This window comes from Musa acuminata, chromosome BXJ3-10 (genome assembly GCF_036884655.1).
Source record: "Musa acuminata AAA Group cultivar baxijiao chromosome BXJ3-10, Cavendish_Baxijiao_AAA, whole genome shotgun sequence".
NCBI classification, from domain to species: domain Eukaryota; kingdom Viridiplantae; phylum Streptophyta; class Magnoliopsida; order Zingiberales; family Musaceae; genus Musa; species Musa acuminata.
The window spans coordinates 20496843-20514279 of record NC_088358.1 but is presented as its reverse complement, the minus strand read 5'-3'; the positions used below and the strand labels follow the sequence as shown (position 1 = coordinate 20514279).

At 39.3% G+C, this 17437-nt stretch overlaps 2 protein-coding genes and 1 long non-coding RNA gene across 3 annotated transcripts; all 3 read right to left on the bottom strand.

Annotated features, from left to right (window-relative positions):
* Positions 1 to 841: 841 nt before the first annotated feature.
* On the bottom strand, positions 842 to 1440 carry LOC104000153 (protein GLUTAMINE DUMPER 2-like). The gene has a single exon (XM_009422124.3). It carries the CDS (start codon positions 1361 to 1363, stop codon positions 929 to 931), a length of 435 nt encoding a protein of 144 aa, XP_009420399.2. The 5' UTR covers positions 1364 to 1440; the 3' UTR covers positions 842 to 928.
* A 3388-nt stretch (positions 1441 to 4828) lies between these two features.
* LOC135650961 (uncharacterized) lies at positions 4829 to 10515 on the bottom strand. The gene is made up of 5 exons (XR_010501683.1): positions 10137 to 10515; positions 9987 to 10013; positions 9828 to 9890; positions 8148 to 8236; positions 4829 to 4998 (listed from the first exon to the last, which is right to left on the bottom strand). It is a non-coding gene; the product is annotated as an uncharacterized LOC135650961 (long non-coding RNA).
* A 2322-nt stretch (positions 10516 to 12837) lies between these two features.
* On the bottom strand, positions 12838 to 13416 carry LOC104000147 (RING-H2 finger protein ATL56). Its single transcript, XM_009422117.3, has one exon. The coding sequence runs from the start codon at positions 13414 to 13416 to the stop codon at positions 12838 to 12840; it is 579 nt and encodes a 192-aa protein (XP_009420392.1).
* Between the last annotated feature and the right edge of the window lie 4021 nt (positions 13417 to 17437).

Here is a 17437-nt window from a genome sequence, read left to right as displayed (position 1 = left end):
TTCCAAGCAAGCATTCCTGTGGGCCTGCCAACCTTTTTTTCTATTTTGTTGCTTTCTTTGGATATAAGTCCCAATTCTTTGTCTTTTTTTGTTTGACCCACTCTTGGTTAAAGTACCTTTTTTTTAGCTTTTAATTCATCTGACTTCTTTTCTTATCTGCTCTTCCCCCTTTTTATCCCTTTGACGGCACCCTTCCTTGTCACCACCTATCTTTAAATTTTTCATGCATTCAATGAAGAAAGTAGAGTTACTAATTAGTACTCAATAGATCACCGCAGGATTTACTTTTTATTTATAGGTAATACTATTACTTTTTTTTTTTTTTTTGAAAAAGGGTCAAAGAGAAAATCTCCTTTCAATGATGTGTGAATAGAGTAACTTTTGAAGTCCTATTGTGATTCATTATACCAATCAAGTTTTCTCTAAAACGATATCTTTATTCAAATTAAGAATATTTAATTTTTTAAAAAAAATCTTTGACGGTCGGCTTTGAGATTTCCCGAAAGGCATTTCTGGAGCGTTCCTGATCTTGGAGCGATTGCGCGTGGCATATATGAATCCCTTGTCGACGTGTTATCTGGTGGTTAGATAACTGCATGAGACTTTTGTTCTCGCACACTGTTCATGCAAAGTCTGTAACGTAAACATAAATGTCAAGAGCTCATCATCTCACTTCCAAAGCTTTTTGATGAGCTCAACCGTTGAAGGGAAGTGTGTCTTGTAGCTCATCAAGAAACCGAGTGCTGACACACGCGTCTTACTCTATTCTTCTACGCCTTCCTTCCCTTCTCCTCATCCTCGTACTCAGTTTTTCCCTCTTCTTGATTTTGGGTCAAACATCTCAAATTGTTACTTGTTGTGATATGAATTTATAGTTAAGACCCTTCTTTTCCTCTAAAAGTACAAGAAACAAAGAAGAACGAGACTACTACTGCGGGTTTCCGCGTTCTTCTCTGTTGCGGTCCAATTCACGTTGGATTGGGATCGCGTCACGCCTGGGTGAGCTCACCGCGGCTTCCATCTTCCTCCCACTCGCTGCGGCGTGCCAGGCGACGGGAGTGGCAAGGAAGCTGGGCTTGCAATCGCCGGCCATGACGACGACGACGCTCTTCTCGCAGAGGGGCGGGGGCGGGGGCGGAGGCTTCGCGGCGTCTCCCGAGGCCTCCCCCCCGTCAGCGTCGGTGCTCAGGTAGTCGGACAGCTTCCAATAGGAGCAGGCGAGGATGAGGAGGGCGAAGGCGACGAGGCCCAGCATCGCCGCCAGCCCGCCGAAGAGGTAGGTGACCGGAGAGCGCCATGCCGAGTGCGGCACGGCCGAGGCGGCGGTGTTGCTTGTGTTCGACCCGACTCCGGGCCTCGTCATCTGCCTATGTACTCACTCCTTCAAGAGAGAGAGAGAGAGAGGAGAGTTGAAGTTGTCCTTGGAGTGTCACAATGGCGAGGAAACGAAGGGATATTTATAACGGTGGGTTTTGTACGGAAGTAAATTATATTAAGCTTATAGCATTTTATGTCAATATTAAAGAGTTTTCAGATTTGAGCTATACAAAAAAAAAAGAAAGTAGGTTTAACATCTAAAATATTAATCTCATAGGGTTAAAAAACCCTTACTCATTTGCATAAGTTGGAAGTACTTGCGATTGGATTGTTAACAAAAGATGCACCCAAAACATGAGTGTGTTGAAGATTCAAGATATCAATCAATGGTACCAGCCTCGTAAGCAAAGCAAAGATTATGTATGATATAAAAATAAAGAAAAATACTTATTTTTCATAAGCATAATGAATGAATGATGGATGCATTCATTCTAGGAAATGTATATATATATATATATATATATATATATATATATATATATATATATATATATATATATATATATACATATTATCCAAGATTTCCCGCAAAAGTATCTCTCCGCTTGGCGAGGAATCAATACTTGTGGATGCGGTTGCGTAGTGGGGTGCCATTAGATGATGCATGTGTGCTTAACCAAGGAGGGGGTCCCACTTCTACACACACTCCCCAGCCCATGAGGAGGACCGCACTAGCAAACGAAGATGGAAGGAACACACAACTCTCGAAAGCTACATCAATATGATTCAAGGAACGGGGTGTGGTGAGAGGTAAACAAAATGTGGTGGGCTCTCTTCTTCTCCTTTGTGATTTGATTGATACCAAGGGAGGGAGGGAGTACAGTAGGAATCAAGCATATTACTACTACCTCTTCCCTGACATTATGTTTGCCATGGGGGCCACCATGGAAGTCTCGAGTTTCATCTCTCTCTACAACAGCATCGATCATCAATGCTTATGGGTTGGGTTATTAATGGCTCTTTACAAACATGATACGAGGTGATGGAAAAAAGGGAAATGAATCATTTGGCCAGCCAGCTTCGGATGCTCCATGTCGAGTGCTGCAGCAGCAGCAGCAGCAGCTCGAGATTCCCATGTTCATGAATGCCGAGCATATGATACTATTAGCTACGTTTCCACTTCGACCATCCCATCATCACCCCGCTCCCCCTCGGTAATCAATCGGATCTCCAGATGATGGTGGCTGGAAATCAAAAAAAGGCAACACTGCAACTCCATGTTGTTGATGACTCCATAGTAGTGCTTCCATGGTTTCTACCGACCCTGAAGTCAGTCAACTCAACGCTTCATTCCTCTTTGAAGCTTTGACTTCTTTGTTCTTTCGTTGTTGGGATATATCAGAACACCTTTCGCGGAGGATTCATCTGCACACAAGTTGTAGGTGGGTTATGATTTTTTAAGACTAGAAATCAAAGTAAGTAATTTTGATTCGATTTGAAATCAAACAAACCGTTGGACCAGTTGGATCAGAGCAACCATGAAGCTGCATTCCCTACGTAAGCTACTTGTATCAATCAAAGGCATGACATAAAGTGGTGAGGCAAAGCAATGAACACGACACATAAAAAGAAGAAGGAAAGAGGCAGAGTGTTTGAAGTCAGCGAGGGAGTCACGGATAGAACACTAGTCGACCACTCTCATAATGCATGACCAGTCCCCCATCTTCTCTCTCTCTCTCTCTCACTCTCTCACGCATACATACACACGCAGAAAGACGAGTGTTGCTCAGCCGTGCGGAGTATGTATTCCTTTCCTGTGGAGGACGGGGAAGACTACTTCGATGGTGACAGGGGAGAGGTATTGGAATCCACCATTGGTCATCGGTAAGCCGGGATGCCATCCAGCGTACATGCATCAGAATAGCCGATAATTGATGCATGCATCGAAGGAAGTGGTAATTGATGCACAACAATGATTGTTGTTCATCTCATTCTGTCTTCCCCTCTTCTTAGAGTTGGTATTGTTTCAACAATGTGCAAGTTAAAAAGTATTTTTTTATGCTTATTAATCGATGCTAAATTCAATTACTTACTTTGATGACAAATATAAAGAGGCTTCTTTAGTAAAAATCAAAAAATGGTACGTAAGAAGAGGCTAAAGAGAAAAAAATCTTTAAGATTTACGTAAGAAGATTTAAGAAAGATTGATTTATAGGTGAATTGATGACACAAAAAAAAAATCCTATTTGCGCTTTTATTGTGAGATGTCTCTTTTCATATTTTCTAAACGACACTAAGAAGTTTGTACTTTTACTCTACGGATCAATATGTAGGGTGATCTTGTAAACCTAATAAAAAAATCTATTTTATGAAATAAACGAAGTCAAAATTTAATTAAAAACTATTGAATCTCGGATTTTGATGATGAAACTAATTGATAGTGTTTATCTTATTTGTGTTTTAAATGATGCGAGAAGCTTTGATCAAGAAAAGACAATTAAAGCAGGAATAATCATGTTGGGCCGGAGAGAAACATGCTAGAAGATTGGACATCGAGTCGAATGATCGATCAACGTATTGACAGAAGACTTCGAGTCATGAGTTCGGGCATCAGGCCAAGAATAGTGAAAATTACGCTAAGAAAATCGAAATTGCAAAAGTCAACTTGCCGATTGGACAATAAGCCACAAGAGTGGACAATACGTCGAAGAATCGGACGAAGCGTCGATGAACCAATGACATGCCGGACAACATGATTCAAGCTTTGTAATAATTATCTAGATCGAAGTAGATTTTAATTATGCAGGATTAACTATGATAGTGATCAAGGCATAAAACATATGTTGGGTTGGAGACAAAATCGAGACTTCGTTGGGAGTTCGAGAGTTTTCTAATATACTTAATGATTTAGGAATATATGAATATATGATTTCAAATATGTGTACTTATTGATTTAGGAATAACAATAATCAAACATAAGACTTCTATGTAAGTATATTAATAGTACACTATAATCTGAGAAATTAAACTGATTCATCCAACTGGTACCAAAGTATTACTTTAATTATCTTGTTAAGATGTTTCATGAAAAATAAGAGATGCACTAAATATTCTCTCAAAGAAATGCAAAAAAAATGTTTCCTAAAAATTAATCCAAATAATTTTATTTATTTTTCTTATATTTATGAAGGTGTTAATGGAAACGAGTGATATCCTAGTCGACTAGCTCGACAAAGTTCTATAAAAGGACAGTCGATAGCTATCAGATTTACGTCGAGCAAACAAAAAGAGACAAGTCTTATCCTCTATGTCGTTTTTATTGGTGCAAATATTTCCCCTACCAAAAAAATTTATGACAAAAGGTAGATCTTATATGCATTAATTCAAAATTATTATTATTTTTTTCTGTTGATTCACTCAATTATTCTTTTGGTATCAAAATATTCTTCTTCTAACATTTCCACTCCCCAAACACTAAAAATATAATAAAAATAGCACCAGAGGATAAACCATTATATTCGGTGGAATATATTGTGATGAATCTTTGTTTTCGACAACGAAGTTGGAATATTTCCTCCCACTGTCACGGGAAGCACAAGAAGAAGACACAATATATTTGGAGGTCTCATCTCAAGTGCTTTAACCATCCATGGCTGCTGCTGTTATTGACTCCATGATTCCCTGCATCCATGGAGAAGCAAGTTGAGAGATGCCAAAGACATTAGGAGTGCAGTGTAATCGTCGAGATTTGCATTACAGTGGCACAGATTTTTGTGCAAGTCATTTTATGGGTATATGATTCTGTGCACAATTAGCTCATTGGGGACTATTCTATGGTCATACACAATAGTGAACAATATGCAAATTGAATAACTTTGCTGGCAAACATGTTCCCATCACTATCTATATATATATATGACCACCACCTTAGATCTCATCAGCTCCACCAGGAGAGCCCTATGGTTGGTGAACAACTCAAATCAGTTCTCTCCCCCATCTTATCAAACAACATCATTACAACATATAAATCTACTCTCTAAATGCTCTACTAGTCAAAAGAAATAAGGGATAGAATGATTTTATGGAGTAGGAACAATGGAAGCTGCAAATAATAATGACTAGAACAAAAAGGAATCATAAACTGTAGGAATAAGAAGTGGTTGTCTCACTAATAAAATTCCAAATCCAAACAAATGATTCAAAGGTTCATGTTCTTTTTCTGTCTTCATGAGCACAGCCACTATGAGATCCTTAGAAAGATGAAGTCTTTCATGGTTAATCTCTTGCAAAGCTACTGCCAATTATGTTATGATGCAGTCACATAAGCTGTAGGAATAAGAAGTGGTTGTCTCACTAATAAAATTCCAAATCCAAACAAATGATTCAAAGGCTCATGTTCTTTTTCTGTCTTCATGAGCACAGCCACTATGAGATCCTTAGAAAGATGAAGTCTTTCATGGTTAATCTCTTGCAAAGCTACTGCCAATTATGTTATGATGCAGTCACATAAGCTGTAGGAATAAGAAGTGGTTGTCTCACTAATAAAATTCCAAATCCAAACAAATGATTCAAAGGCTCATGTTCTTTTTCTGTCTTCATGAGCACAGCCACTATGAGATCCTTAGAAAGATGAAGTCTTTCATGGTTAATCTCTTGCAAAGCTACTGCCAATTATGTTATGATGCAGTCACATAAGCTGTAGGAATAAGAAGTGGTTGTCTCACTAATAAAATTCCAAATCCAAACAAATGATTCAAAGGCTCATGTTCTTTTTCTGTCTTCATGAGCACAGCCACTATGAGATCCTTAGAAAGATGAAGTCTTTCATGGTTAATCTCTTGCAAAGCTACTGCCAATTATGTTATGATGCAGTCACATAAGCTGTAGGAATAAGAAGTGGTTGTCTCACTAATAAAATTCCAAATCCAAACAAATGATTCAAAGGCTCATGTTCTTTTTCTGTCTTCATGAGCACAGCCACTATGAGATCCTTAGAAAGATGAAGTCTTTCATGGTTAATCTCTTGCAAAGCTACTGCCAATTATGTTATGATGCAGTCACATAAGCTGTAGGAATAAGAAGTGGTTGTCTCACTAATAAAATTCCAAATCCAAACAAATGATTCAAAGGCTCATGTTCTTTTTCTGTCTTCATGAGCACAGCCACTATGAGATCCTTAGAAAGATGAAGTCTTTCATGGTTAATCTCTTGCAAAGCTACTGCCAATTATGTTATGATGCAGTCACATAAGCTGTAGGAATAAGAAGTGGTTGTCTCACTAATAAAATTCCAAATCCAAACAAATGATTCAAAGGCTCATGTTCTTTTTCTGTCTTCATGAGCACAGCCACTATGAGATCCTTAGAAAGATGAAGTCTTTCATGGTTAATCTCTTGCAAAGCTACTGCCAATTATGTTATGATGCAGTCACATAAGCTGTAGGAATAAGAAGTGGTTGTCTCACTAATAAAATTCCAAATCCAAACAAATGATTCAAAGGCTCATGTTCTTTTTCTGTCTTCATGAGCACAGCCACTATGAGATCCTTAGAAAGATGAAGTCTTTCATGGTTAATCTCTTGCAAAGCTACTGCCAATTATGTTATGATGCAGTCACATAAGCTGTAGGAATAAGAAGTGGTTGTCTCACTAATAAAATTCCAAATCCAAACAAATGATTCAAAGGCTCATGTTCTTTTTCTGTCTTCATGAGCACAGCCACTATGAGATCCTTAGAAAGATGAAGTCTTTCATGGTTAATCTCTTGCAAAGCTACTGCCAATTATGTTATGATGCAGTCACATAAGCTGTAGGAATAAGAAGTGGTTGTCTCACTAATAAAATTCCAAATCCAAACAAATGATTCAAAGGCTCATGTTCTTTTTCTGTCTTCATGAGCACAGCCACTATGAGATCCTTAGAAAGATGAAGTCTTTCATGGTTAATCTCTTGCAAAGCTACTGCCAATTATGTTATGATGCAGTCACATAAGCTGTAGGAATAAGAAGTGGTTGTCTCACTAATAAAATTCCAAATCCAAACAAATGATTCAAAGGCTCATGTTCTTTTTCTGTCTTCATGAGCACAGCCACTATGAGATCCTTAGAAAGATGAAGTCTTTCATGGTTAATCTCTTGCAAAGCTACTGCCAATTATGTTATGATGCAGTCACATAAGCTGTAGGAATAAGAAGTGGTTGTCTCACTAATAAAATTCCAAATCCAAACAAATGATTCAAAGGCTCATGTTCTTTTTCTGTCTTCATGAGCACAGCCACTATGAGATCCTTAGAAAGATGAAGTCTTTCATGGTTAATCTCTTGCAAAGCTACTGCCAATTATGTTATGATGCAGTCACATAAGCTGTAGGAATAAGAAGTGGTTTTCTCACTAATAAAATTCCAAATCCAAACAAATGATTCAAAGGCTCATGTTCTTTTTCTGTCTTCATGAGCACAGCCACTATGAGATCCTTAGAAAGATGAAGTCTTTCATGGTTAATCTCTTGCAAAGCTACTGCCAATTATGTTATGATGCAGTCACATAAGCTGTAGGAATAAGAAGTGGTTGTCTCACTAATAAAATTCCAAATCCAAACAATCATTTACCCCTGAAAAGTAAACTAGAACACTAATCTCAGAGACACCATGGGATTGGATGATTCCAAAATATGGAGAAGCTATGATTTATAGTTGTGTATTCATCATCAAGGTTGTGTTGTCACCTTTCAACAGAATTCTCCCTATAAAGAAGCATAGGTCTAATGGACAAATAAAAAGGAACAGAGAACACACAGAGCAACAAATCAAAAGTATCAAATAACATGACTAACCCAATGGTTCTCTGGCTTTTCTTTTTTTTCTGTTTGACATTGAGTTCTTCAGCTTCATCCTAGACCAAATTCATGTATTCATCAAAACCCTGCACAACAGTCGTGAGAAAGGCGTTCAACACTTAGTAACCTGAGAATGTGTTACATTATAAATATATTTTCCTATATTGCAGACAATAGCAAACTTTTTTCATTAGGATTATGATTTGCATTATTCACTATGTGGAATAATCTGTTGACTGCTAAAGCAGATTAACACAGCATGCCAGACATACACATATAAGTGCATCAATGTAATCAGAGAAAACCAGTGGACCCAAAACAACAACCAACAAGCATTAATTTATACTTCAATATCAAACATTAAAGTGCAGAAAGGATACATTAGCCAGACATTAGCCAGACATCAACGTACTTACGAGTAGTTTGCCTGACAAAAGAGCATGACAATTGAAAGGGGGGGAATAAACAATGTCCCAGGTTTCTCATGTGATATGTGTACTGATCAGTGATTTAAAAAGTGTTAGGCGTCAAAAGACGCCAAGGTCCAAAAACGCCCGAGGCGCTAGGCGCTCGCCCGAGCGAAACGAGACGCTAAAATATTAAAATATATAATATAATATTAAAATCAAAATAATATATCATTAATCTAATAAATACAAATACATTACTGTTACTAGTATACTATTAACAGTATACTTTCGAAAGAGGAGAAGGAAGAGGAGTGTAAGGGAAGACCGAGGGTGCAGCGACAGTGGTAAAAGTGAGCAGCGACGGCGAGAGCGGTGAGCGACGACAGTGGCAACGGCAGTGGCAGTGGCGAGCAGCGGTAGAGGCAGCGGGAGCAGGAGCAAGAGCGATGACAGCGGTAGCGGCAGCGACAGCGAGCAGCGGGAGCAGCGACAGCAGCAGCAGTAGCGTGAACGTGAGCAGGGTTAGGATTGGGCAACGGCAGCTGATATCGGTGCTTTAGTTGGTTCGATTGAACCAACTAAAACACCGGAGACCGAACCAGACCTAAAACGTTAGTTTGGTCGCCTGGTTTAACTCAGGCGCTCGCCCGAAGCATCCGACGCCTAGGCTCGGGCGAGCGCCCAAGCAGCACCTTTTTGAAGCGCGCCACCTGGAAGTGAAGCGAGGCGCTCGGGCCTCGCCTCGCCTCGCCCGAGTGCCTAGGAAAGCGCCCGAACGCCTATTGAAATCACTGGTACTGATTAAAAAAAATCTAAGATAGTACAAAGATTATTTAGTTGGACTGTCTAAAACCCATTACCAGGAGGATATTACTCCAAGATAAAGCTCAACATTCACACTACAAATGAAGTTGCATTTAGCAACACTCAGAAAGCTTCTATGCTTCAGCTACAAGAAGTTCTCAGTCTCCACATAATCGAAGAATAGAATACTCCTTCCAAAATTCCTTAATAAATTATATATTTATGCATTCAAACTTAAATGAAGAACAACAAACTACTCTTAGATTCCTTAATACATCAATATGCATAGCTTACAATACAAAAATAAGAAGAAAAAAGAAATACTTCGTTTTAGCAACTTGCGCCAGTGCAAAAGGGCAATGCTACAAGTTCACAGAGGTAACAAGCCTAAATCAGAAGCAAGAACTGATAACCTTAATCCCCAATGTCAAAGAATGGGGCAAAAGAAAGGCGAACTACTTACAATGATGCGCCCCTCAATCCTCAAATCCTTCTGCTCAAAAAGCCATATTTAGATGCGAGCTTTCTGAAGCATCCACCAAAAACACCCAATTCCAACATACGAAAACAACAGGGAAACGAAATAAAAGGAAAGAAATCAGAGACACGCATCAGAACTTACGCTTTGGAGGAGGCTGAAAATTAGATTCTGCACAAGATCACCAACACCCGCCCGTATCAAATCAAAAGCACCACAGAAGGAACCAATAAGAAGACTGGAAATTAAGGTTTCCAAGAGAAAAAGCGAGAGAGAGAGAGAGAGAGAGAGTACGCTGGGCTGTGTCATGATCCTCTGGACTTTTGGTGGACGCCATCGTTGATTCTCCGTTTATCAGTAAACAAAAGTATCGTGGCAATGAGTCAGTACGATTAGATCTACGGATCAATGTTCGGAGCTTCTTATGGGGTGAGTAGAATGATGATGCGGTCGTGCCATTGAGAAGAAATGTTGGTCGGCGTTGGTCGGGATCTGGGCCAACTCACTGCTCTCCTTTGTGCGATGGAAGGTATCTCTTGGGTTGGAACGCTCGCCGCTCCGGGGTGATCGTTTCGGAGTGACTCGGGTAAGAGTCAGGCTGGCAGAGTCGACTGGGCCCTCGTGGGAGGATGTTGATTAGCATTTCTCAATTTGCCGACTCGGGCGCCGTTTGTGGTGGGATACGTCTCTCCGACTCCGGGATGAATGGCAGCGCGTCCTCGTGTGCTGGATGGCAATTCCCGGGTTGAGGGGCTCGCTGTTCGGGGGTATCCGTCTTCCTGCAAAATGACCTTCGTCGGGTGCTTCCCGACTTTGGCCCCTCCGACGAGCAAGTTAGTGGAGTATTTGATATTGAGTTTTTTCTCCCCCTTGGCCGGGCGTTGGCCAGGGGTTTGTATATTATTGTGCGAGGGTTGGTTGCGCCTCGATTCGGTGTGGCTGCTGACCCTTATGGGATGGGACGACTTTTTTGACGAGCTGGGGTCTTGGTGAGCGCCTGAGCGGCGTCAGACAGCACCGCCCCGAGCCCTTGGGACAGTTATATCGCATAGTGTGTCAGTACGGAACCTGGCTTAACGTGCGTCACAAGGTTCTGATGGCGTGCGGTGTCGGATTCTGATATTGGTGGAGACGTGGCGTGTGACGTCAGTGATGACTCATATGGGGACCAAAATATGTCTTATCACCGTTGAAGATCCCTCTTGCTCCGGCGGAAGCCTCCCCCGAGGAACCAAAACCCTTACAAAACAGTGGTTCGTAGCACTCGAGCTCGAGCACGGTGGAGAACAAGACATGGCTTGGACCGAGACGTGATCTGGGCCGGCCCAATCAAAATATAGACGGACGACGGAGCCCCAATCACAGCAAAAGATACCAACGGCGGACGCAAATGACGCGCTGCGCTCATAAATAATGTGTCTCACAACCTTTCGAATCAAACATCTATATAGAGTATTTATACAGTATGTTGCATTTTTGCCTTTCAAGCAAACACCATATGAGTATAGCATAATAGAAGGGTTTTATCTTAGAAGAAGAATAATAATAATATGATTATAAATATTTCTAATACTTTGAGGAAGAAAAAAATAAAATTAATAATATTATGATTATAAATAGTAAAATAATAGTTAAGAATTATCAATTACAAGAAGGTTGTCAATAGTAAAAAAGAGATCAGTAAGCTTCTAAAAGAATGAGATTTTAAATACTGAACCCAAAATGAATAACCAACAGCTCACATCAAAAACACATTCATGACTACTTCAGTTTCAGGCATATCTTACAATATCTCAGTTGACTGCAGTTTCACTTTAACATGAGAAAAGTATATGTGGATAAAGAAAAAAGATAGTTGCATTTATGTATTCAAAAGATTCAACTTTCAGCTCATTGTTGATTGTTCTACAGCATCTGAAAAGAGCAATCAGAAACTTACCCTTTTTTTGGTCACCAAATCTCTCTTTTGATGTATAATACTTCCTCAGGTAACCTTCTTCAATGGTTATTGCTCATTAGATCAAGGAAAAGAACCAAATTACAAGAATATTTCACCACATCAGAACACATATTTATGACATATCTTCTCAATTTCAATTCACACATCAACATGCAACAGAAGGGTGAGAGATTCAAGTTTCTATTCATCATTTACAACAATGATAAATGGCAAATCAGGCTTACTTTTTGATTGCTCACAAAAACCTGCTCTTGACAGAAAAATTATTGCTTTTAACGACATCACTGATTCCATCTTCCAAATCTTTTTTTTTTTTTTGACAGAAACTCAAATTAAGAGAGAAAGGAACTCATCAAATGCACCAAAAGATCTAAATTGCAGGAGTTGTCAGCTTCACAAGGACAATGGTTTCAGAAGAAGCTAAATTAAGAGAGAAAGGAACCTTTTTCTTCTATTCATCATTTACAACAATGATAAATGGCAAATGAGGCTTACTTTTTGATTGCTCACAAAAACCTGCTCTTGACAGAAAAATTATTGCTTTTAACAACATCACTGATTCCATCTTCCAAATCTTTTTTCTTTTGACAGAAATTCAAATTAAGAGAGAAAGGAACTCATCAAATGCACCAAAAGATCTAAATTGCAGGAGTTGTCAGCTTCACAAGGACAATGGCTTCAGAAGAAGCTAAATTAAGAGAGAAAGGAACCATTTTCTTCTATTCATCATTTACAACAATGATAAATGGCAAATGAGGCTTACTTTTTGATTGCTCACAAAAACCTGCTCTTGGCAGAAAAATTATTGCTTTTAACAACATCACTGATTCCATCTTCCAAATCTTTTTTTTTTTGTTGGGACAGAAACTCAAATTAAGAGAGAAAGGAACTCATCAAATGCACCAAAAGATCTAAATTGCAGGAGTTGTCAGCTTCACAAGGACAATGGTTTCAGAAGAAGCTAAGTTAAGAGAGAAAGGAACCTTTTTTTTGCACAAGGATGACGAAACCCTAACACGAGCGAACAGAAATTACTTACAAAAATCCACCGATCGAACCCACCCCACCGGCCGTCCGGCCGATCGAAGGCTCCGACGCTGCCGCGCCAATGCGAGCGCGGCAGATCGGGCAACCCGGCGACCTCACGAGCCACCCGTCGACGCAGGGGGCATGGAACACGTGCCCACACGGGGGCAGAGCTCGGCACCTCTCCCCCTCATTGAACCCTTCCAAACACACCGCGCAAATAGGCGGACGCAACGGGGAGGACGCCGACATGACGGAGTACTCGAACATCGGGAGCCCCTTCATCTCGGCGGCCGAGAGGCCGGCGGGCACAGGGGCAGCGTCGGGGGCGTCGTAGACCGCGACCGAATAAAGGCGGCCGCTACGGCGGCGACGGAAGGCGCGTCCAGCGACGCACAGGTGGAGGAGGACGACGGCGGCGACCCCAGCGAATAGGAAGAAGAGCGCGAGGGCGACGGCCATGACGAAGGTCTGGAGGATGAAGCAGAGCACACGGGCCCCGCCCCTGGGCTTCGCGGCCATGCCATCGGAGAGCGGCGTCGGGGGGTCGGGGGCGAGGAGCGGACGGTCGTGATCGATTCGGGCCATTGGCTTTCGCGTACGCGGTCAGGACGGACGACGGAGAGGAGGAAGACGAAGAAGCGATCTCGCGCTCGGGATATTCTTGGAATGCGGGAATACTGGGACGGTGCGATGCTCCGCGGAGGATCATATAGAATCCATCTATCAATCGGGACCGTTGGCTTTTAATAGCGGATGGCGCGGCTCACCGTTCGTCTCACACATCTCGAGTGAGACCACCTGAGTGGAAACGTGTCCTTTTCGTTGACGTTGAGTCCACGATATTTAGGTGGGCGGAGGTTGGGGCCTCATCCTGCCGCCGCTGGTTTTCTCTTGTCGTCTAGCCGTCGTCATCAGCACGTCAAACGAAAGAGCGACGCTGCATCAAGATTATCGACATCTCAAGATTTGTGCTTGATCATGATGAGCACCGTCGAATTCCCACAACAAGGCCCATGGGCCCAGATGATTGTTGATGTTTCAAGATTCGCGATACATCTTGATGGACAACGTCGAGATTCCCGCTGCTTCACTCGTCCTTCTTCTCTTCTTCGGTACTTTCTGTTGGGGATGGAGAAGCAAAGAAAAAATAGAATACTAAAAAATAGAAGGATTGATAAGAACACTTACAAGATATTCCCAAGTACACACACTCTCTATATCCCTTGCTTCATGAATTATGGTCCTATTTATAAGACCTGGTAACCATCCTATAACTACTAGATCATGATTGAGGTAATTATTGAGATCACCTTGTAACTACTAAATCATGATAACTGTCTAGATAACTATGAATCAAATCTCAACACTCCCCCTTGATTCATAGTACATACACCGATATGCGACATAAAATAAATATGTTTTTGAACTGAAAACGACTTTGTGAAGATATCCATAACTTATTCATCTGTTCCACGATACTTCATCGTTATGGCTCCACTTGCTACAAGATCTCGGATGAAATGATAGTGTATCTCTATGTGCTTCGTTCTTCCATGAAATGTTGAATTCTTCGTCATTGTAATTGTGCTTTTATTGTCACAAAATATTTCTGTTGCTTCTTTTTGTTCTTGATGAAGATCTTCAAGAAGTCTTCTAAACTATATTGCTTGACAAGCTACTGATGTTGCGGCTATATATTCTGCTTCAAATGTCAATAACGCAGTTGTTGCTTGCTTTTTAGAACTCCAAGATATAGCTCATGATCCGAGGCTAAAAACATTGCCTGAAGTACTCTTTCGATCATCTAAAGCTCCTGCCCAATCACTATCAGTGAAACCAAATAATTTGCATTTAAACTTTGTTTTGAACACCCATTTTAATCCAATGACTTTCTTTTCTTTCGGTAGATCCATTAGCTCCCAAAGTTTCATTCTTCTCAATTGACTTAATTTCCTCCTTCATTGCTTTTCTCCATTCCTCTTTTTCATCTGCTTCCTCAAAAGTTGTTGGATCTGAAATAAACAAAGCAAATATTGAGTCATAAATTTCTGTTAATGATCTGAAATTTCTTGGAGGGGTTTTAACTGAAGAATCAGAATTTGAACTACTATTGGGTGAGGTTGACGATGAACTTATTGGAGTAGGATCTGTCATTTGATTCTGCAGAGTGTCTAGTTTTGCTGAAATCTGTATTTGTGTTCCACCTTTATTGGTCTCTCAATTCTAACTTGTCCTTTCATCAAACATAATATTTCTGTTAATAATAACTTTGCCACTAACAGGTTATATAATCGATATGCTTTCGATTGTAAGGAATAACCAATTAAGATGCATTTTTCAGATTTTTCATCAAGCTTGTGATGATTTTGTGAATTCACCAAAACATAAGCAATACAACGAAAAATTCTTAGATATCTAACACTTGGTTTCATATCATACCAAGCCTCAAAAGGAGTTTGATTCATAATAGCCTTTGTTGGTGAAATATTCAACAAACAAACTACTGTTGCAACTGCTTCTGCCCAAAACTGATTTGGAATTTGTTTTCCTTTAAGCAAACTTCTTGTCATTTCAACGATAGTTTGATTCTTACGCTCAACAACAACATCTTGCTCTGATGTATATGGTGTTATCAATTCTTTGTGAATACCAATTTCTTCATAAAAAAAACTAAACTCATTAGATAAAAATTCACCACCTCTATCTGTCCAAAGTGTCTTTATATATCAACCACTTTGCCTTTCTACAAGTGTCTTAGACTTTCGAAAATTATCAAATATTTTAGATTTCAATTTCAGAAAATATACCCAACTAAATGATTGACTTCTACTAAATGATTTTGTATTCATAGGTCCACATAAGTCAGTATGAATTATTCAAGACAATTAGATGCTCTCCATGCTTTTCCAATAGGAAATATTTTTTTACTTTGTTTGCCATAAATACATCCTTCACATACATCAAGTGTATTAATTTTAGACAATCCGAAAACTATTCCTTTTTGACTTAACAACCTTAAACTCTTAATGTTAAGGTGTCTATATCTTAAATGTCATAAACTAAACTCATTCTTTTAAGTTGCGACAAGCGCATACCTCTCAATATTTGACACATCAAGTAGAAACATCTTGTTTTGCATTATGCAAACATTTACTATAATCAAACTAGATTTTTTATCTTTAATAGTGTATAAACCATCATCAAATATGACTGAATATCCATTATCTATCAATTGTCCAATACTCAACAAGTTATGTGATAAAGTAGGAACAAAAAAAACATTATCAAGGTATTTTATCTTTCCTTGATTTATCACACCTCAATTGTTCCTTTCTCTTATACTTGGATTTGCTTATTATCTCCAAGTCTAACATTCAACTTGTGAGTTTCATCAATATCTCTAAATATTAATTTTATACCTGATATATGATTAGAACATCCACTATCCAAAAACCAAATATCATTTGAGATATTATGAACTTATGAATGAGCCATAAACAACTTACTATTTTCTTCATTTTCCTCCACATAATTTGCTTACTTTTCTTTTTTCCAGTAATCTGCCTTCATGTGACCAAATTTTTTACAATAGTGGCATTGAATTCCACTCTTGTAATTTTTTTTATCATAATTTGATTGTCTTTGTTCATCGTGTCTATCAAAGTGTCATCTTCCTTTTCCTCTTTCATTTCTTCTACCATGAAATCCTCCTTTGTCACGTCCTCTTCTTGTTGATTTTTTTTCTTCTTTTGAAGTAGAAGACTCCCCCTTAACCTGAAATATATTTTCTTCATTTTTTTCAAGTAACTTGTTCAATCTTGTTTCATGTACTTGCAAGGAACCTATTAGTTCATCAAAGAATATGTAGGTAAATCTTTTGACTCCTCAATTGTGACAATAATATGATCAAATTTCTGAGTTAAACTTCTTAGAACTTTTGCAACAATTATATGATCAGAAAGATATTCACCATAAGATTTCATTTGACTGACAATTTCAGTCACTCGAGAAAGAAAATATTGCACTGATTCATTGCTTTTCATAAACAAAATTTCAAACTCACGACGAAGGGTTTGAAGTTTTACCGTAATCACTCTTGATGAGCCTTTAAATTGTATCAACCAAGCTTGTTTTGAGGTTGTCGCTGTTGTAATTCTTGAGAAAATTATTTCATGTACAGTTTGTTGAATGAAGAATAATGCTTTTGAGTTCTTCTTTCTATTCTCCCTCAACCTGATTTCGTTATCTGGATCCGCATATTCATTCTCTATTAAGTCCCAAAAATCTTGAGACTTGAATAGAGTCTTCATCTTGATACTCCAAAATTCATAGCATTTGCCCGAGAAGATGGGAGTAAAGGGTTGAGACATGGAATTACCATTAAAAACCATAATGTCCTGTTCAGATTGAAACTAGGCTCTGATACCATAAATGTTAGGGATGGAGGAGTAAAGGAAAAAACAGAATACTATCGTAGTATTAAAAACAGGATGATTAATAAGAATACTTACAAGATATTCCCAAGTACACACATTTTTTATATCCCTTGCTTCATGAACTATGGTCATATTTATAGGACCTAATGGTAACCATCCTATAACTACTA